Source organism: Amblyomma mixtum, chromosome 5, assembly GCF_055824585.1.
Source record: "Amblyomma mixtum isolate Tamu chromosome 5, ASM5582458v1, whole genome shotgun sequence".
Classification (NCBI taxonomy): domain Eukaryota; kingdom Metazoa; phylum Arthropoda; class Arachnida; order Ixodida; family Ixodidae; genus Amblyomma; species Amblyomma mixtum.
In genome coordinates, this window is record NC_143016.1 from 44,759,101 (window position 1) to 44,780,738 (window position 21,638).

General features: G+C 46.4%; 1 protein-coding gene across 2 annotated transcripts in view; it reads right to left on the bottom strand.

Annotated features, from left to right (window-relative positions):
* Positions 1 to 20,285, bottom strand: part of LOC149341946 (neuronal acetylcholine receptor subunit alpha-10-like) — a 149,749-nt gene extending 129,464 nt beyond the window's left edge. The window contains exons 1-2 of one of the 2 annotated variants that reach the window (XM_089544228.1): positions 20,144 to 20,285; positions 19,360 to 19,816 (exon numbers count right to left, since the gene is read on the bottom strand). In XM_089544228.1, the coding sequence (XP_089400354.1) occupies positions 19,360 to 19,435 (76 nt within the window). In that variant the 5' untranslated portion in view covers positions 19,436 to 19,816; positions 20,144 to 20,285. Of the gene's footprint in view, positions 1 to 19,359 lie in introns of both variants that reach the window. The other variant, XM_089544227.1, reaches the window with a different exon arrangement.
* Positions 20,286 to 21,638: the final 1,353 nt, after the last annotated feature.

Sequence of the window (21,638 nt, forward strand, 5' to 3'; positions counted from 1 at the left end):
GCCGACCATGCAGCGGGGCCATTCCGTGGCTATGCTCTTGCACGTAATGTAATGTTACGCTTCTGATAGCCTAAACTTGCACTGCCGTAAGAAGGGTAACTTTAAGCCAGTTAAGTATAATATTACGCCTTTCTAAGAGGGGTAAGTGTTAGTCTGAGGTCAGCGTAAGCATATTCTAGCATTAAAGGTGCACATTTGCACCTTTAGCATGTAAATTTATGCTAAGTCTGTAAGTGTAAAGTTACTTTGTCAAAGACGAAATTTATACCATCATAAACACAGCAAAGTTGGCACTCCTGTGATGCAAGCTCACATGATGGATAAAGTTACCCTTCTGTGGTACAAGGTAATGGCCTATTGCAAAGGGTATCTATGCACTTTTCGGTGGTATATATATACTGGCCACACAAGAACATGATTACCCTTCTGAAGCGTAAACTTGGCCACTGAATGCAGGACTAAAGTTGACCTATATGGTATATTTCGTAGTCTTTCTGGAAGTGCTGGCTGTGTCGAAATGTTGCACAAATCTTTCATGTGAGATGGTCTGTGTCATGTTGTGTTCAGGTGCAGGTATGACTGCAGAATGCACACAAAGAATTCATCAAACAATTGCAGAAATAAACATACCGTCGTATTTATTTTGCTACATGCTGCACCATACTACAGCAATGACCCTGGCAGTCTTCTTCATACAGGTGGGGGCATTATGTACCATATATTTGACCTGCACAGAGAAGAAAACATGTAATAAATTTTGAAACCACAAACCTTAGTACGACGTGGTCATGGGCTTAGTTAATTCAGGTCTAAAATGTAAACTGCACAAAAGGCAGGGGTAAAGGGAGACGCATGAAAGTAATGCCACAAGTGCAGGCCTCTGTTTATTAATGAGAACCAAAATCAGAAAACATATGCGGAAAAAACTAAACATGTCCTAAATGACATCTACTTAATCACTCACATATCTTGACATAAACACAAGGGCACTGGCTTCTCAGGAAAAAATTAATGCTGTTCCCAAGAAAACCAAAAAAAAATAACGAATTAGAAAAATCCAGAATATTGTTCCCAGATGCAGGGTCAAGCTGTTAGCATCCCGGATGCCAGGCTAGTGAGAGGGTCGTGTCAACAAACAGTGAAACAAGTGCATCAAATGGAAGCTACTAAAAGGTGAAAAAATGAAATGAAATTTAACAAATCCCTCCTTCCATTCTCATGCGTTTAGGTCTCCATATTTAGAGCGGTTAAGGATTCGTGCAGCCCTTGCTAACAATATTGCTCTGGTCTCTAATGCCACTATATGTTTTGTTGCCCATAGTGTGAATTTTCATCCTTAAGGGAAGTGTAGGTGAGGTGATTATCTATGCATCAATGAGTGATACCGCCAGCTGTAATCTTCAGTGTGTTTGCTTTCTCTGCATGCATTACCTGTGAATTCATTTCCTATTAGTAAATAGCAGGAAGCTTATGCCTGTGGTGGTATTTCTGGGTGCATTCCATTGTCCCAGCCTTTGGTACAGTTTAGATTCCTGGAGAAAGGCCTGGACATGACACAAAGGCTAAGTACTATAAATTTTAGTGTACCGCTTCTGGAAAACAAGGAAAAGCTTCGGGCTAAACGTTAAATAATAGCAAGGTCCACTTCCACATCTAAAGAGTTGTCTTCACTCATATGGTAATGGAGTAACATCATACACACAAAATTATATAGGCCACATTAAAATAAAAGTAATATTTATTGCTATTCATAGCCTATTTCATACTACACCTCTACATTATACCGTCCTTCACTGAAACGAATACATCAACTACACAAGCAGCATAAAACAATCACCTTCTAAAGCACTATTTTGGCTTGAGAAAATTGCAAACCTCGAATCTTTATACAAATAGTGCTGCTTCATCCAATGCTTGCAGCATATGCAGCAGCAGTAGTTCTCATGAATTACATTTTTCCGCCACCGTAGAATGCAACCTTGATATAACATCGTTTCAGATACCTAGCATAATGAAATTGCAAACACTGACTGACAGCATACAAGTATGGCTATTAATACAGTTACATTAGTACGTTAGCATAGTTATTAATACATTAGCACGCGCACCTTGTCATTCGAATGCAGTAAAACTGCTGGCATGATAAGTCACTCTTTGGGTTAGCAAAGAATATTGCTAGCTGTGTGCGAAAATCACCGCATGCTGGGAAACTCAGAGCACAAATGAGCTGCGAATTTTTCGCCCATCAACATTTCACGTTTACTGTTTTATCGTTTGCTGTCTACTTCACGGGAAAAAAAAAATGGCCCCATCTATTCCCTCCCAAAAAAAGCGTCCTGGCAAGAGGAGTCGCCTTGCAGCGCTAAAATTATAACAGGATTATTGTCCAATGAGAATCACATACAGTGCTGTGGTAAATGTGAGCAGTGCGCGCGGTACGTGCCACAGAAGCGCGCACACTAATACCCGTGCCACACGGACAGATTTAATGCCATTAAATGCTTACTGCCTTAAGTTTTAATGGCATTCGTGCGGTGCCGCACACATAAATTTAATGGCATTAGCCTTACTGCCATTCGCGACCGACTGAGTTCGCCCCAACTCATTCGCCCGTGCAATGCGTACTCTCGTTCCCATTCCACACGCAGAAAAGCATGCAGCTTTGTTAGTAACAACTTCCTAACCAGTAGGAAATGGTTAATTCTTAACTTTCAGTGAGATGAGGCATGTATACCGCATTTTCGATGCGAAGAGCGCCTTTTTAACGAGCCTTATTGACAGGTACTCTCGACTTGTGTGCTGAAATGCGAGTTTACGGCCACTTTTTCGACTTGTAAAGCAGGAACAGCCGTATTTTCTGAAAAATCGTTTTTATATTACATTTGAACAACATTTCCCATATATTGTGCTCATTAGCAATGGTTATATTCAGATGAAACTTTTGACTACCTTGCAAGCGTTATCGTCACCGTCACTTTCGATAATGGCATTAAATGTGGACGTGTAGCACCAACTCCGAAAATAATGGCATTAACAAACTTAAGGCCTTAAGCATTTACTACCATTTCTTGTGAGCGTGTGGCACGGGTATAATTTACTCGCCCCTTTCGGAACGGAGACTGTGCTTTGGACTTACCTGGCTGAATGGTCGTGAGCAGAGACAAATGCGTTGCGTTGGAGAGGCGACCGGCAATTTTCTTGTGCACAGGACACGAAGGATCAGAGCCTGCAGCGAAAGAAAGCATGGGAAAGATGCTTGCACATTGCGCCTCTGCGGTCGTGCGTTGTATACATGAATAGGCTCCCTCCGGCCGCTACGCGACTGGAAAACAATATATAGCAACACGTAGCGGCTCGCGCGCACATTTCATGATAAAGCATCTTTACAGAATACACCATAATTTGATGGCAGGAAACAACCCGTGTGACCAAATGAAAAGGTCACTTACTTGTGCGGTTGAAATTTGGCGCAAAGAATCCGTACGATGAGCTACGCCGCGACGATCTGGCGTGCGCTGTTTCTTTCAGGCGTTCACTCTTTCACGAAGATGTCGCCCACTGCAGCGTCACACATCGATGAAGCGTGCACGATGAAGTAATCGCTGAACACAAGCGAACACGAAACGCACACGGGCCCGTACAGCTCAAAAAGAGGAACGCGCGCCCTGACTCGCACGCACGGCACCCTGCAACAACTACGACGAGCGTCACGTGTAAACAGTGGCTTCGTCTTCAACTCTAGGGGAGAAAATGGCCAATCCAAATAGACAGGCACATGACCTAAAGTGAGAAGGGAAAAACTACAAATCATTGCTTCGCGCCTTTTTTTGACCGGCGAGGCGACGCGCTTCCCCTCTTTCCCTTTTTTCCACTGACTGAGGGAATGTCAGCATTCTCACCAGTGTTCCAAGGTCATGCCGCCCGCATGCAGGGAAACAACCTGCGGTGCTTGCAATGTGCGGGTTGCTCGCTTCTTTTTGCGGGCGCCTCTCTGCCCATGTGGCACGCATTTTCCCGCGCTCTACGCGTGCTCACAGCTCTTCCGTTCTCGGGTACAACGTACGTCTTGCAGTATGCGTTTTGAAGCTTTTAGGGCAGCCGGCTATTACGCAGATGCTGCCGTAAGTCTGCGGTGTATGCAACAGAATAGTGGCGCGTGCTCATGGGAGCGCGCCGACGATGAAGACGAAGTGTGCGTGTGCCGGGGGACAAAGACGAAGTATGTGTGTGGTTCGGACAGCCATCTTGTGAGTTCTCTGCTGTGCGCTGAACTTCGCTGAAACTGTGATCTGTGCCGGTCCTGTCTTCGTTACAATAGTTTTCAGAGTAGTGGAACGTACGTTCTCGTCAGCTCTCATTTACTGCCGCATATGGAAGGCACTGCGAAATAAATATCAATAAACTGCCCTTCCTGTACTTCTAAGTCATTCATAGAACTGGCTAAAAAAGCGATGTAAATGCTGGAGCATCATTGATTCCACACCCGTTAAAATAGCAGTTTTTAATATTGATATGACACTTCAGCTTTCTTTTTGCTTATGGGGCCGCACGTGTTAGGAGAATCCGAATAAAGCAAAAAACCAGCTCAGTTCAAAAATAGTTTAGTTCAAGCGAAATAGATACAGCTATAGAAATATCGATTTATTAAAGCCGCACCGAGTGATCAGAAGTTTCAGGCAAACAAAAGGGATTCACGACATTTGAACTACTGAAGAAGATGGCGCAGAAGAGGGTTTCAAGCGACAGTCTACCACTGCTGATGCAGCAGTTCTCATCGCTCGAATGTGCGCGGAGTTTCCGAAATATTTTCATATACGGATCAACTGAGCAAAAATTGAGCACTGGCAGCGCTATGCTAGTCCAAGCACCCGTTAAGACATTTCAACCGACGGGTGATTCGGGCGATTCTGTCTATTATACGCGCTTTCATTTTATTCAATATAGGCAGCTACCACCACTGAATTAATTTTTTTGTTAAAGATCGGTTCATCAGTGCGGTACATTGTGTCCTTTATCTCAATACTGTTTGTGCGTACAAGATAAAAGTCTCGATTATCCGAAGCAGCTTACGATGTGAAAGAAAATCTGTGTGTTTATGTGCCATAGCTTCATTTATTTTCGAGCTTGGGTCTTCGGGCACCTGTGGCACCCGGTTAGTTCTCAATACGACGCTTTCATAGCGCTACAATATGGAAAAAAAAACTTGGAGGCAATCAACTCCAGGATAAGTTTGAAGGCTGTCACATTTCAGATGGAAAACAAAATAAGAAGAGGTACCTTTAGTCTTGAAGACTATGCAGCACGTACCTATGCTGATGAACCGGTGCACAATTGGTTCCTCTCCTGTAGACAGCTATTGTTTTTACTTTCGCTCTTCCTTTCTCCATCCGCATCTCTAAAGGAAAACGACAGGCGATTTCTTCCGGTCCCTTTCTAGTTTAGCGCTACTTTGTAAAGTGCTTTTACTGTATTGCTGTGTTTTTTTTTTTTGTCCTGGTAGCAGTTCGTGCTTTTCTACAGGCATACTTTGAAGGACGGATTATAAATACGCCTACTGCAATTTCCTGTCTACAGAGTGCTCGTATCTATGCTTACGGTGGGCTTGGCAAATTTTGAAGAAAATTTCAAGATTGCTTTCTCTACAGAGATCCGCCCACTTCATCCACTGCCTGATATGAACCATGGGGGCGAGTTGCACGAGGGGGTAGGTGCCAGACAAACCGCTGTTTGCCTGATTTTTAGTTGGCATGCACGGGTGCTTTTCAGCTGCAGTTTTAGTGTACAGCTTTTTGCGCCTTGAATATCTGCATGACGATTCCCCATGAAAATTTACTTCGCAAGCGTCTCTGTGCACTTGAAGAAGTACTGAGGGAACATTTTCTTGAGAGGGAAAAATATAAACTTCCTCTATAACGTAATCGAGCGCATTCCTGTTCTTTGTTCTCGCGGAAACACAAACTCGAGTGCCTGACAGAGCACAAACAGTCCTGAATTGAAATCGTTCAAAACGAGAAAGCACGGGATAAAAAATTATTAGCGAAAACTCTGAAGTTTGTTCAAGCATGAAGTCTAATGGTGCGAGCTTTTTTTTTATATCTAAGCGGAAAAGCACGACAGGATCGCTCAAAACACGCTGCAGGACGCGTCGGTGGAGACAGGCTTGTGAGCGTTGTCGAGCGGCCTCGGTGAAGTGCCTTAAATGAACTTGATGAGCGGGGCGGTTCGGAGCGAAAGCATCGAATGTGGCTTTCCTAAACGTCGCAATGTAGTGCTAAAGAGGCCTTCTTTACAGTTCGAATTTCGGGCCCGGTTGCACATTAGTGACAATAGAATTGGAAGCGTGCTTCACTAACAGCTTCGTTAGGCGGAGATGTTAACGCTGAGATCAGAAATAAGAGAAGGAAAGACAGGAAGGAAAAATGAATGCATGAATCAGATTGCATGTTTACTTTGATCAATAATGAAATGAATGTATCCGAGACAGAGCTGTCCCGCAAAAGCTTCCTTTGTGGCACCGTTGAAACAAAATAATAAGATGCTGGTTGTGACTTGCGTTCGCCTCGCTCAAATCCCAAGTTGACCTCGCTGAACACATTCTTGCTGCAAAAAATGTTTTATTATCATCATCGTATACGTAAAGACGTACTGTGTTGTGACTGTGCCGCCATTTGCAGCTGCTCATGCTAGCGACAAATACTCCGCGTGCTACGGGCTCGACTGGGAACACAGCCTCCACTGCAACCTCATTGTCGCAACGGGCGCTCTTCCATCAAGGCCTCTCTGACACCTATTAATAAAGCTCTGGCGACTCGTGCCCGTTGGGAGCTTGTAGTGAGCGAAAATAAAAAGAATGACAACAAGGGGGACGTTCTCGGAATGCCGAGGTATTCTGCGTCATATAAGGGCCATTCTGACGGCGAGCGCCATGTTTACAATCTATTCCTCATGCTTGAAAACATCGGAAATGAGGTCGTTGCGTCTTTTCTAGACGTGAGGTACTGCAGCCACATGCTACTCAATATCGTGTTCAAACTGAATTAAAGAAAATGAAAGAATTTTTTGGGGAATGCTGAAATAAGAGAAGCTTTCAGACGAAACAAACGAGCTCTTGGAGTCGTGTCGCGAAGGATGGAAGGTTAAAACGTCTCGAAAAGCTTTAAGGTGTTTATGAAGTATGAGAACCGATCGCCCCTGCCGGGCTTTGGGTCATGGTCCGCGGCACTGCCCGCTTTCAGTCACCTTCTATATGGCATCAATGCGGTGGTTCACACTCGGGCAGAATTGTCTTTTCCGTGTCCCCACCCGCCCTAGTGCGAGCGCTCCGTACGCGGAACTGCCCGATCTTCGTCATGTTCTCTGTGGCACTATAATGCGGTGGTTCTCACCAGAGCAACATCGTCTCTTGTGTGTCCGCAGCTGGCCAAGCGCGAGCGCTCGTCGTCTTCTTCGTCATCTTATATGTGGCACTAATGCGGTTGTTCTCACCCGAGCAAAATTGTCTCTGCCATATCCGCAGCTGCCCTAGCGCGACTGAACTGTCCGTCCGCGATTCTCTCAGCGGCTCTGCAGGGCGTTCTCTTTACGAAGATACCACCGGCTTCATTGTCTACCACGCGACTTTGGCAGGGCCCGAACACACACATTGCTTAGATAGTTGAAAAACGAAATAAAGTGTGCATTTCAGCTACCGGGACTTGTGCTGACAGCAATCTCAGCGTGCCGATGTAAACTTGCCGTGCTGCCACCAGTTAGCTAGGACATCCTCCTCATTCTCCGCATTATTTCCAGGATAGAGGCACTGGACTGTATCCAATACCACGTCGTGGAAATATTGTGAGCATGTCTTCTGTGCAGTTCTGATTTGAGATGCATTATCAGATCAAGGATGTACACAACGGAGCCAGGTACAGCTTGCTGCCTGTGCAGAGGAGAGGGCTTGCAAGAACCACCCTGAAAGCACCTCCCTGTCGACGAACATGGTGCGCACAACAAGGGCAACAACCGAAAAACTTTGTTATGGAAGTTTCTGTATTTCGTGAGAGCCGCCGGCAAAAGAATACATGCAGGGTACACCGATACGCTGCTCCATGGTTCCGGACGAAGTGTGTTTCTTTTTTCCGAACCTTGTAGCGCCACCGTTTCAGCAGGCGCCACGCGCACCGTTTCAACCTGTATCTCTAACCGCATTAGGGTCAGAGAAATTTGAATCGTTTTCCTTCAGCCAAGAAAAAGAACATAGGAAAGGGACCACAGTGCAGGTTAGAGCGAAGGTGATTGAGAGGTCGACAAGAAAGAATAGGAATCTGTCGAAATGAGGCGCGCTTCAGCGAAGCGCACATGCTGGCGTCCGTGTTGAGAACGAAGTGCTTCACAAGGGGCACACAGAAATCAATAAAAGCGATATCAAAGAACTGGAAAGTGAGGCGGCGTTCGTCTTAAACTTTGACCAGAAATCGCGAGATCACCATGATACCAGCGGAGTTTTGTTCTGCCGATGAAAGTAGACGAATTGTTGCAGGCTATATGAGCACGGAAGGATTTTCAATTTCACCCTGCAGCATGCTTCCTTGCGGACATCCAAGAGACAATTCCGAGTGAAGCCTGCTCCATCCGTCGTTCATTTTATTGGTCTCCTACTCTCCTTGTTTTGTGTTTTTCGTTGTTCTTGTAAACCCGTTCTCAAGAGACAAATCCTGGAGGTGCTGCTTCATTCAAAAGAGAAAGTTCAGCGCACTATTTCCCGTCAACGTAGCGAACGGCATCAATGGTAAAGAAGTCATCGAGGAGCAATATCGACCACAAAGCACCGTCACAAAAAGAGGAGAAGGCAGTTTTAATCTGCCCACCGAGTGTACCTTGCGGATTGGTAATGCCATGGCTGTTTCGTAGACTTCGCGTGGTCCTTTTCTTTCACCTTCTCTGATTTGTTTTCTTCTCCGTGGTACGTACGAAGAGGAGCATGTAAAATTTGTTCGCCACAGTCAAAGTAACAAAAGATAAGGTTAGCGCGCGCGACACGATGGCGGGTTTTGCGACGTGAAACAGTTTCCGCACACTTAATGAATCTCATTCCACAAATTCCGTGTGCCTTTAAAAGAAAATTGCTGTTCTGTAGCTCCCCCCACCCGACAAACGATGTGGCCACTAGACATTTTTCCCACAAGAGCCGCGGTTCGTGTGCGTTTGCAACGAAATACGAATTGCGACCACGTTTTCAACGTGAAGTATGGCCTTGTAACGCCTCTTTTTGCTCTTTGCTTTGGCGCATGTATTGAAACTCGCTTCCATGACGCATGTGATGCTGACTTTGAAACAGTTTGGCATGACATGAAAGGAACTTAAAAAATAAAAAAACTTTCCGCGCCTTCCGGGTTAGCGCTCGTCATTGGGGGGCACAAATGGCTGCTCTTTCATGTACTGTTCACGAGCACTACGAATAGTTGCCAGTCAGGTCGAAAGGCAATGTTTCGACAATACGCTGGTAACCAGCACAAAAAGCCCATTACCGAAACTCTAGCCTAAACAGCGTAATATTCGCTACACAGCTGCTTCCTTTGTTTTCAAAGCTTGGCAGCTTAGAACAATAGGCGTGGTGCACGTAACTTTCCGCGTTCATGGAAAGTACGCTGCGGCGAGGTAGCACGTGATCTGTGGCAGCTTATCTTGTGCACAGAAAACGAGTCATGGCTGAAGCGTCGCGCAAAAGAAGTAGAAAATTCTTTTCTAGGGCTTGGGGGAAGGCAATACTCTCCGTTTAGTACAAGCCTTTGTGATCAGCCGCATAGCTTACATATGCCGTTACCTACATCTGAAGTCAGCTGAAAAAGAGAAAGTAGAGGCAATAATCAGAAAATTCGTCAAACAGGCAGTTGGGCTACCCATGCACACAGCGACTGAGAAAGTGGTGTTATGTCTCGGCCTTCATAACACCCTAAGCGAGATTATTGAAGCCGTCACCGTGTCGCAATACGAACGACTATCGGCCACACCAACTGGCACACACATTCCGTCTACACTGAGTATAACATACGAACTACAAGGCGGACCAACAACTGACCTTCCCAAACATATACGCGAGCTACTGGTCATTCCTCCAATACCTCGGAACATGCACCTAGATTTCCACGCTGAACGCCTTACAGAGAGAGCCAAATCACTAGGCAAACGCCTTTTTAATGATATTTCTGTGGTATATGTAGATGCAGCAGATTCTTCGGCTGACAAGATGGCAGCTGTGGTCACCACGGTACGTGGTACACTCATAACTGGGGATACTATACGCACTCGGCACATACTTGTTGGAGAAGAAACAGCCATTGCTCGAGCCATTGCGGGATCCTCGGCAGAAACCACTGTCAGCGACTCAAAATTGGCGATACGTAACTACACGTTGGGAAGAATCTCCCCACAAGCAGCACGGATTATGCAAAATTATCAGCCCACGCGGCGCATTCGCCTAATATGGACGCCTGAAAATGCCTCCCTTGCTGGTAATGAGGCGGCTCATAACCTAGCTCGAGAACTGTCCCGCCAAGCTGGGTCGTGCCCCCCCCCCCCCCCCCTTTACTCCGGCAAGGACAGGTTGTTATCTTACAGAGAAATCCTTAAGCACTGCAGGCTTGCAAGACTCAGATTCCCCCCAGCAGAAAAAACGCTCTCCAAACAACAGGCCAAAGTCTGGCATAAATTTCAAACTAACACCTATCCAAATCACCAATTCTGTAGCTTCTGTTCGGAAGAACCCTACTCAGACAAAAGCAAAAATTATGATAGCAAAACCGATCTGAATCATATGATCTGGAACTGCCCGCAGTCCTAAACGCGAGTCAATTCATTACCGACTCTGATCATTGGGGGGTTCTATTGCTCAGCCCCGACCCGGGGACACAGATCAAGCTCCTCCAGCTAGCTGAAGACGTCGCCGCTGCAGAAGGGATAGCGGCCGCCTTTAAGAGGGGAGCGACTTCGGGTCGCTCCTCTATGTCCGCTGGAAATAAAGTTTCACCACCACCACCACCATCTAGGGCAACTGCACGGAGGCAAGCAACTACATTGAGAGATTCCAGTGGTTGATGCAGTGAACATAAAAATTTCCGGCGATTGCCTTACTTCCTACTGCGAAATTTGAGCGCTGCACATCAGCTGCTCCAGCTTTTCAATAGATTGAGGCAAATAATTCGAGCAAGACGTATTTGTACAATTACAGACAACTTCTATACTTTTCACACAGATTCCTTCCTCAAGAAACACTCCGCTAACAGTTCTTGATTGTCATGAAGGAACCTTTGTGGTCGCAGAAATAGATAAATTTATGCCCGACTTGCTGCACCAATGCCTGGTTCTCAAAGAGGTCTAAGGAAGTATTTCGCGAGGTTGTCAAAGCCGTGGGAGGCGTTACGAGCAAGAGGAACGGGATGTTCTCCCACATGAGTAGTAAGAAATTCCTGTTTGTCTTTATATTAAAGTCCCCACCCACCCCGCCACCCTGGCAGGTGGCAGTTAATGGTTGATCGCGAATCGCGAAGGAAGGAAGGAAGGAAGGAAGGAAAAACTTTATTTTACTCTAGTCCTTTTTCCTGCGGTTTGGGAGCATCTTCAGAGACGTTTTCTCCTTGATTTTACCCCCAGGAGTGTTCTCTGTCGAAGTCGTCCGCCTCTAATCAGTGGTCGGTTGCCCTCAGTCCAGGGCTCCGCTGGAGTTCGCTCACCGTTGTCAGTGCTAACGCGTACGATTAGCCCCGATCTCTCTCTCATCACACCACGTACCCATATGCGCGATTAAGGCGTCCACTGGCCCAGGGAGCCATTCATGCGCACTTCCTTTCCTTAAAATGATCGGAGTGTAAAACGCTGTCAACACCAACGCCAATGAACACAACGAACGGCGGGTTCGATCCTGGCCGCGGCGGCTGAATTTCGATGAAGGCGAAATTCTAGAGGTTAATAATGCCTTTATTTTCCATCACAAGGATGAGGGAGGCAGAGAGAAAAAGCTAGGGATGTAGCTTGACGGGCTCTCGCTTCCCCGAAAAGACATAGAAGTTGTACAGGAAAAAAATATGCTCACAGCATAACAACATACCAGCAAAGCTTTAAAAAAAAGGAAAGAAAAAACCAGCAGCAATACTAAAGAAATAAAGGAGGCATGAGCAGAACCTATTTTTTAACACAACTGTAACACTTTAAAACGAGTAAAAATCAAACGTAAAGGAAAAATTACATAAAAATTACAAATTGAAAAATTATAATCACATAAATTTAAACACAATTGCGGGCCCTGTCGATCAGCTTGAGCTGCTCTTCAGGCTTCTAGCTGGACAGCGCAGCCTCCCACTGCTCCGGTGTTGGTATCAGAAGCCCCTACCGCGCAATATGAGCGCTAGTCTCCATCAGAGTAGGCGGCAGGCACGAGCGAGCTATTACACAAAAACATACAGCAACCGCACCGATATACTTTATGTCGACACGGCGGAAAATTCGAAACCAGAATATTTCACGGCATTCGCAGCCTATGAAGACGGCACAGTGGGGGCCGCCGTCACTATCCGGACTAATTCGTCTGCAGAAGCGGAAGGAGCCGCCATCGAATTTGCTCTGGCCCACGCCACCATTGACAAAAACGTAACCGAAATTTGCACAGATTCCTAGGCCGCGTATCACCACTACCTTTAGGTAGTGGCGACGCCGGCAACACATCGTATTCTTGCCACAGTCACCTCTCTCGAGCAACGGTTACTCTGTCGTGGGTCCCTGGGCATGCCTCCATCCCCGGTAATGAGCGCGTTCATGCGCTGGCCCGAGAACTCTCCTCCCGGACCCCGGATGATCAGGCACCCAACGCTGTGAAAGAGGCCCCATCGGTCCTCTCTACATATCATGAAATCACAACATTCTACAAACTCAGCCGCATGACACTGCCACCACCACACAGTACCTTGTCTCCCTCATCCAGCGCCACATGGCGACAATTACAGACAGGCTGCTTTATTTTCCCCCACCGTCTCTCATGCTTTCACCCCACCTTTCCATCTGATTGTACCACCTGTGGAGTGCCCAGATCCACACTTTTCTACTACCTTTGGGAATGTCCTTCCCCAAAGGCAGTACCCCCCATCCCTAATCCCACTCATTCTTCCTGGGAGGCATGCTTTATGAACCGCTCAGCCCGCCGGCCAGAAATGGCTGGTGGATCGGGCTTTACGTGAAGCACAAGCCCGTGGGCTCCTGGACCAGTAGGGGACCACCCTGGAAGATTTTTTTTGTAATAAAGTTGCTTCCATCCATCCATCCCCTTGGTGCCAAGAACCACCCACGCTGTAGCACATAACGTGGGTATGGCAGAAGCGTGGTACCCGTTATACCAAACACGAGAGCGGAGCAATGAGAGGGAGTGCTCTCCAGCGATCGCCGAGTCGACCAAGAAGATCTGATTCGGCGAGCACAACTGGCAGCAGCATCCAGCGGAGCCCTGGACTAAAGGCAACCGACCTTTATGCAACATGGACGAAGCCATCTGAAAACAGAAGAAGACCAGCGAATCTAGAGCTTAATAAAGTTTTTCACTCACTCACACTCTGTCATCTCGGTGGACACCTGAACCGCACCTTTCAGGAAGCGAGGAAGTGGGAGTGAAAGAAGAAAGAGAAAGAAGGGCCGTAATGAAGAAAATGAAAATTGTATTTGAGCAAAGGAAATTCCGCAGTAATTGTCTCACACTAGCAGGAGCCCCCCGGGGCTCCGCGAAATCGCGTAGTGTTGCTTCCGCAACAAAATAACAGACAGCGTACTCTTGCTGTTGTTGTTCTTGCGACTGACAGAAGGATGAAAAGAAAATTGCACGGGCCTGCCTACTGGCTCGAGCCGAGCCACCACCGCTGCCTCGTGCATACAGAGGAGAGTTAAAAGATCAGAGGAAAGAAAGAAAGAAGAGAAAAGACGCGCGTCGCAGCAACAACCGCGTCCGCCGAAACGGACGCTGGCTGAAAAAAACAGATAAGCGGCCGTAGCCGCGATCGGAGGCTGGCCCTTTATAACAAGTGCTGTTGGATTGTGCGGCGGATTTCGGCCGGCTGCGGAAGCCAAATGAATGTCGTCGACGCACCAGGCGTTTTGCATACCAGCATAAGATAGGGCTTGTCTTCTCAACGCGTTCGGACCTTTCTGCTTTCGAAGCTAAAAGTTTTCTGCTCTGCAAATGGAGCCTATCGTATTTACCTGTTCCTCGCGGATTTCTTGAGAAAACGCGTATCTTCCCAGTGTTCTTGCCGAAATCGTTACCCTTCCACTCCATCGCCTAATATCTATATTAAGAAAGACGGTACGAATGAGCTAGAGTTCGGTCCGATCAGTGTAAGCGCAGCATGCAGCTGCAGCCGAGTTGAACCGCATGAGGACATCAAATACAGGGCTCACAAAAACCACATGATCTCGCATAGCAATGCGACGAATACAGCCGTGAAACCTAAACCATTCTTGTCAAAAGCATGGGCTCAAAAATCTTCCGTTACCTTACAGTGATTTTGAACAAATCACTGGACACATCCTCCGTTCCCCAGACTTGGAAAATTACCAATGTGATCCCGGTGTTTAAATCCGGCGATAAACAACAGATGAGTATTTACCGACCGATCTCCCTAATTTCCACTTGCTGCAAGCTTCTTGAGCACATTTTTCACAAGCACCTTGTTCAGTTCTTAACTTGTCATAATCTACTGTCACACTGTCAGCACGGTTTTCAATCTGGTTTTTCCACTGTCACTCAGCTCATTGAATTTACTCACGACATCGCTTCCGCTTTAAATAACCGTGATCAAATCGATGCAATATTTATAGATTGCTCCAAAGCATTTGACATGGTCTGCCATAATAAGCTTCTTCGTAAACTACGCACCATGTTTAACGGCAATAAGTTACTGGACTGGATAACCGACTACTTATACTTAAGATCCCAGTTCGTCACTTTTAACCATGCACAGTCCGCTGTAACTTCAGGTGTGCCCCAAGGATCGGTGCTTGGGCCTCTACTCTTTATAATTTTTATTAATGATGTAGCTAATGTTACTAACGACACCGCAGTGAAGTTACGCCTATATGCCGATGACTGTGTGCTTTACCGCAACGTTGCTAACGCCGATGATCAACAGGAACTAAACAAAGTGTTTTCATTGTTTTGTGAATGGAGTAATGCATGGCAAATGAAAATTAATTTCACTAAAACAGTTGCAATGACATTTGGTAACATAAAGGATCCGCTGCATTTCTCTTACGGTAATAACGGTAACTGCTTGTCCCTTGTCAGCGAGTTCAGATACCTGGGCGTTATATTTTCGCATAACTTAAAATGGAATGCTCACATAAATAACATGTCTGGCAAAGCACTTCGCAAACTTGGCTATCTCAAACGAACCTTAACAAATGCCACGAAGCAATGTAAATTAACTGCTTACAAATCACTAGTTTGACCCATCCTGGGGTACGCCTCAATTGTCTGGTCCCCTCATTACGCGCGCGACATTGACCGTTTAGAATCAGTTAAAAAAAAAGCAATACGATTCATCTTCGGCCGGTACGATCGCAAGTTTTCACCTTCTTCCCGTATGCACAGTGTATCTTTACAAACTTTAGAACATATACGCACACGTGAACGCATCATTATGCTGCACAAGATCATTCACACGTCATCTGGCATTCAGGCACCCTTCATGTTTGTGTCCTCAAGTGCACGTGCAACCCGACCGAACCACCCATTAAACATTGTTCCCTTCAAACCACATATAGATTGTTTTAAATTTTCTTTTTTCCCTTTATCTGTTGAAATTTGGAATGGATTGGACGGCTCACTTCGTTTAATTGAAGAGATTGTTGTTCAGTTGCCTCACAATTTGACCTGTTGATCTGTTTTTAATACTTCTGTACTATCTATTCCTATGCTACCCATGTTATTTGTTTTTACTAATGTATTTACCCGCTCCTGCTATGTCTCTCCTCAGAGACAGCAGTATTCATAAATAAAACTGCTAAAGAAATGCTCTCACAGCAGAGGTGAGATGGAAAACTCGATATAGTCAAGTGCAAAAACAACTCGAACGAATAAGTGCTTAGATGGCACTGTTCACTTGAGATTCATTAAGGGATATAAACAAGTATAAACAAACAGTACATATGACCAGCACACTTGTGCAAAAGTAATTGCGTCTATTGCTATGCGCAGGGTTGATTTAGGTTTACATCATATCTCCCTGAAAGCTTGCTTGATTAAGTTGTTTTTAGTTAATGAATGCGCATGTGTCTCGCTGTCAGAAAGTTCATTTTCTACCTTGTAAGGCTAAAAACCAAAGCAGATCCAAAGCGGCGCACAGTCTGCATATGCAAGCGGGTAATCAGCGGAATTCTTTTACATATGCATTCAAGTGTATTCGACTGCGATATAAGAATGGCGCTATTTAGGAAAAAGCGTTTTTTTTAAGCCCCCTGCTTTAAATTATTTTTACCACCAAAATTCAAGCTATATGCTGTTACTCTCACTCTCTCTCTAGAGCCGAAGTTGACTCCAGAGGATAACAAAACATTTTCACAAGAGACCGCTAGAAAAGCGCTAATATGAAATGAAGCAGAAACGACACATCGATTGAACCGCAACCTTACAACGTATTCAAGGGCTAAAAGAAAACAAGTAAACAAGAAGATTACTTTTCTCGGTAAAACAGAACGAAACTCTGTAACTGCATGACCAGCGTAATACATCAGTAGGATCAGTGCGTGTTAACTGATTGGACACACTCAAGATGACAAAGATGTGCTTATACCGACTTTGTTCCTGCTTAATTATGCTTAAACGCAATTATTACGTCGCAAGACTTTTCTTCTTCTCATTCACAACGCGCTGTAAATCTCGCTGCGTGCTAAAGAGTGGTTGTAAATATCATGCCTGCAGATGGCTTTCATCCCAGCAACGCACAAGAGGAAGAAAGAAGGAGCAGTCAGTACAAGCAGAAACAAGCAACCGAGTGATGCGTGCAAGAAAAACAGTCTTGCGAGGTGTTATCGAAACACACAGAGGAGAAGGCCACGAAAGGATTGTTTTCATTTAAAAACAAGAACTAAGATTTAAGTTTTAGATTACTTGCACCTAACTGAAAAGTACAATTGAAGCGTTGTGAGAAACCTGTCATAATATTTCAGCATACGGCCCACACAGGTCATGTAACTGCCATTGCCCGATATATCATCTTATTTGTCGCTGGTTCTCCATTCTTTCCTTTTTCTCGGATCTCTTTTCACCGTTATCAAGTGGTGGGGTAAATGCCAAACTGACAGTTTTGGGAAATGGAATGATGTCGTTGGGGGCCCAGTACGGGACACCATTGGCTACCACTGCTGCGCGCGCCCTCTCGAGTAGTGCTTCTGGTCCCTGAGGCATGAGCTGGATAGAGCCGCCTCGATGGATTTCCTTGGCAGGCCCAGAGCATGTTTTATACGTCCCACTTCTCCCCATAAAAATGCCATAGACGCTGGGCCCATGGCTAATTTTCTGCTAATACACCAGCCTGCAATAACTGTTCTTTTACGGAGAGTACTACCGCTTTCCTTACAAAATGTCCTCGCCCATTTGCTTCGCGCGTTGTCAGCGTGACTATGTCCTTTCATTTTTAGTTACGCAAACGAAGCATTGTAATGGCTTATAGTTCGCTTCGCACGGATAAGACTAAGAGATAACATGAAATACACTAAGGGACACTTAAGTTCCAAGTTAAGCATATGACTCGCTAGCGTTAGAAGGTCCATCCAGCGACGTGGTGTCCTGTTTGCGCACAACTTCGCAGACGCGATTGCTGTTTTTTCTTTCACAGTCGCATCCGTTAGAGATCTCTCCATCGCAAAAAATAGCTGAGGCTTAACTAGGTTAAGCCTGGAGAATGCGAAGCATCATCGTGTCGCGTAATTTGGAGGCGCACAACCACAGTGACGGCGCGAGGTGGGCCCCCGTTTCTCCACTGTCGTGACGTCATCGTGTCACGTGGTGTGACGTCATGTATCACGTGATTTGGAGGCGCATAACCACGGTGAAGGGCTGAAGTGGTAGCTAAAGTAGTATGCTTCGCATAAAACTACTTCTCTGTCGCTTAGGAGCCCATACATCCTGAACTGGTCATTCTCTACATTCACGGATTGCGGGGAGCGCTCGTACCGCCCCTGGCGCAGTGGTGCAGCGGTTAAGTGATGCTACTATTGCCGATCAATCACTATGGATCAATTGTTAATTTAACTGCCACGGTGAGCAGGTCACAAATTCGCTTGACCTAGGCAGCAGGTGGACCTGCTTTCCCGCTCACAACGCGGACGGCGACACACAAAACGAAGGTTTTCCTGCTGAACAGGAGCCTTAACGCAGGCCAAATGTTTCCCGTACACCTTGGCTCAGTGCTGTTGCAGCGATACGAAAAAAAATAGGAACGCTTAAGCTTCGCCTTAAGAATAGATGAGATAGCGCCTTCACCTCCTTTGCCATCTTCTTATTGCTTTTCTTTCTCATTCCCACCGATTACCAATCCACAATCACATTAGCGGTCCCGGTTATCAATTGCAATCGCGATTACTGATAACATTACCGATTACCTATCGCAAATCACAATTATCGGTCACCAGTGACTGTTTAGGTCCCACTGCACGACATACTACGCCACTTCATAATCATAAAGATGCACGCCATTCGTTTCAGTACAGTAAAGTGCCACAACACGGCCATTTCATACCGCGCAATTTCTGACGCGGAATCAGTATAGTATTTTTTTTTCTTTCTTTAACCACTATACCATCAGTACACGCCCCAAACACACGGTACAAAGTCATAGACAGCACAATGCGTTTACTAGGTGCCCCTTTAACACGCTTGAACTAACGGCCCTTCGTGGCCTCTTTTCTCTTGATTTGTTGATTATGTGTGTTGATGTGCCAGTGTCTTCTCATTGTTTGTAGGTAGCTCACGTACATAAAATATCGCCTCAATGTAATAAATACCATGTTGAAAAAAAAAAACCCTTCGCGGCCTATAGGTTGCGTGCTCGCCTGGCGCGCATAGCGGGCCTAGGTTCAAACCCCCAATGCCAACTGTTTTCTTTTTCTGTATTCTGATCTCGGGGATTCTGGGATTTTTTCTCGACTGACGCCGGGTTTGTAGTAGGACGAGCTCCTTGCGAAATCGCGTAAGAAGGAAAAGCATGCGAGGAACAGTAACACAACCTTAAAATGCAGGCGGGCATATATACCGAAAACTGCCCGTTTCTGACGCGCCATGGTTGTCAAGGGCACGGTACTGGCGTGCCGAATGAGCGGCGGCCTCAGGTACGTAAAAACACTCACCCAGAGTCGAGGCGAGGAGCGAGGTGGCCCAGACGCACACGTATACGACGCTGGGAATCAATCCCCGTCGGGACATTGTGGCGCAATCGCTCCTGCTTCAAGTCTCGACGCCCAACATCGACCATCTCTGCAACACGCAGACTACAGGTTTCCGCGGGTAGGGCACCGCCTCCGACGATGTCTTGCCTGACATGTTCTTGCTGTTGTTTTCCGGTGGCGCACTTTGTGCTTTTTCAAGCACCGCACATCATCGCCCTCCCGCCAGTCTCCGCTGGTGCGCAGTTGATGCTGCTTCGCTGCCGCCGCCGAGTGCGCTGCGATATGCGGTCGAGCTCGGCAGGGACAATCCAACGACTTGACTTTCAAAGACTTGGGTGAGGGTGTGGACGCCCCCTCGAACGCGGCGAAGCGCTTTGCTGAGCGTTTTGCGACCCCTTCTGCGAGATGTTCAGTTCACCTGGCGAAATTTTGAATACACATCTTGGTAAGGGGCGCCCAGCACATTTTGATCTCCATGATGACTGTCATTTTCAGCAATCCCTTTTAAGTTTCCGCGTGTCCAAATTCTTGACTTGCAACACAAAAATCTAACTGGCTTGCCTCGCATGTGGAGAATACATGTATCAAACAAACAAGAAACGTGAAAAAAAGGAGAAAATGAAAAATTGCGTCCACTGGCTGGTGGGAAGTTGCTGCAACTGGTCTCCACTTCACGCTGAACTTTTGCTTGAAAGTTTCTTCTCCCGCGCTTTTCTCGAGAGTAGATGAAAACTCGGCGGCTTGCCTTCACGTTGCAGCAGTGCTCGCGACAGCGCGAGTAACTCAACGGCGAAGCATGATTCCAAGCACGGAACCAGTCTTGGCGCCGCGGTCGGGGTTGGGGCCCGGAGCAAGCGTGTCCTCGCGGACGAGGCGACGGACGGGCTTTGAACCGCAGCTCGGCGCGAGACCGCGCTGCTCGGGGGCGGCCGTGATTGCTCAGCACTCCGCTGTGGGGCGCTTTTCCGGAACGCGGGCGGAGGAGGAGGGGAGAGGGGGCGCCGAGGAGACAGCGGGGCAGCAGGAACAATGTCGGGAGAATGAAAAATGAAATTAGAAGGACAGATAGGGGAGTGGGGGGGGGGGGGGGGGGGATGTTAGCGATGAAATTAAATTAAACGAGCGCTCGGCGGTGGTGCAAGCACCTGGGTAGAGGTAGGCCAGTGACAATTGGCAACTGCTTGTCGCTGTGGCTGGCGTCGCATTGTGTGCGACTGCGCGCTGTGTCGTGACGGGATCAGCGCTCCGTTAACTGAAGAATTTAAGATAGGCACGAGGTTAGTTGCGCTGTCGAACTGTGGGAGGAAGGCGGGGACGTTATTATTACTTGCCAGCGGGTCCGAAATGTAATAACTTGCCGAAACTAGTTCTACGATGGATGAACTTTCTCTACTCACTGAGTGAGCTATGTCTGTCGTCAATAATTGTGAATTAATTAGCACGAATAGATGAAGAGAAGTCGCGCAGACTTATAAAAGGCCCGGTTCACAGCTTTCCTCATTCGCAACGACTGTCGTATCTAAAGCTGTCGGTGAGCCGAAAAACATCGACGGGTTACCTTTACGAAAAGTTGTTGAAGCAGACCTAAAGGGACTTCGTTCTATTCTCGGCAACAATTTTACTTAATTACTCACCGTTCAAGTCTTGCGATCGCATCCTTGGAAGGAAGACACGGTTACTGGAGAAGTTTGATGCCGGGTGTGGAAAGGAATTTCAAGCCTCCAGCAGCAAAACTTGCTACAAGCACTGAGACAACGCGACAAAAGCCCGGTGTCAATGAGGACTGAGCATGACGCATTTAATCGATGTCAATAAAATCAACTAGCGTGTAACAACTATAAGGCATTGCAATGGGCCTTTTGAACTTTGTTTTGTTCGTATCGTCGCGTACCCACAATGACGAATCAATATGGAGTGGGTTACCGTGATTGCAATAAAGGTAGGAAAATAAAATATCTGCTACTTATACAAATTCGTTTATCTCGATTTGTCGGATGATATGGGTACAGGGCTGTTAGATGTCTACGCCGGCTTGTTTATAATGTGCGAGCTGTCTTATTGCAAACCCGTGGCAGCATTGTTGCAAGCCCTGTAGGGATAAGCAATTTGTTTTTGACAGCATTGGAAGAACAGGCCCAAGTGTGAAGCATTCTTTCAGCATTCCATATACCTTCAGCCAACTGATGAGCATGAAATCTACAACACTTTTATGCCGCTTCGTAATAGTGAAGCAATTGATA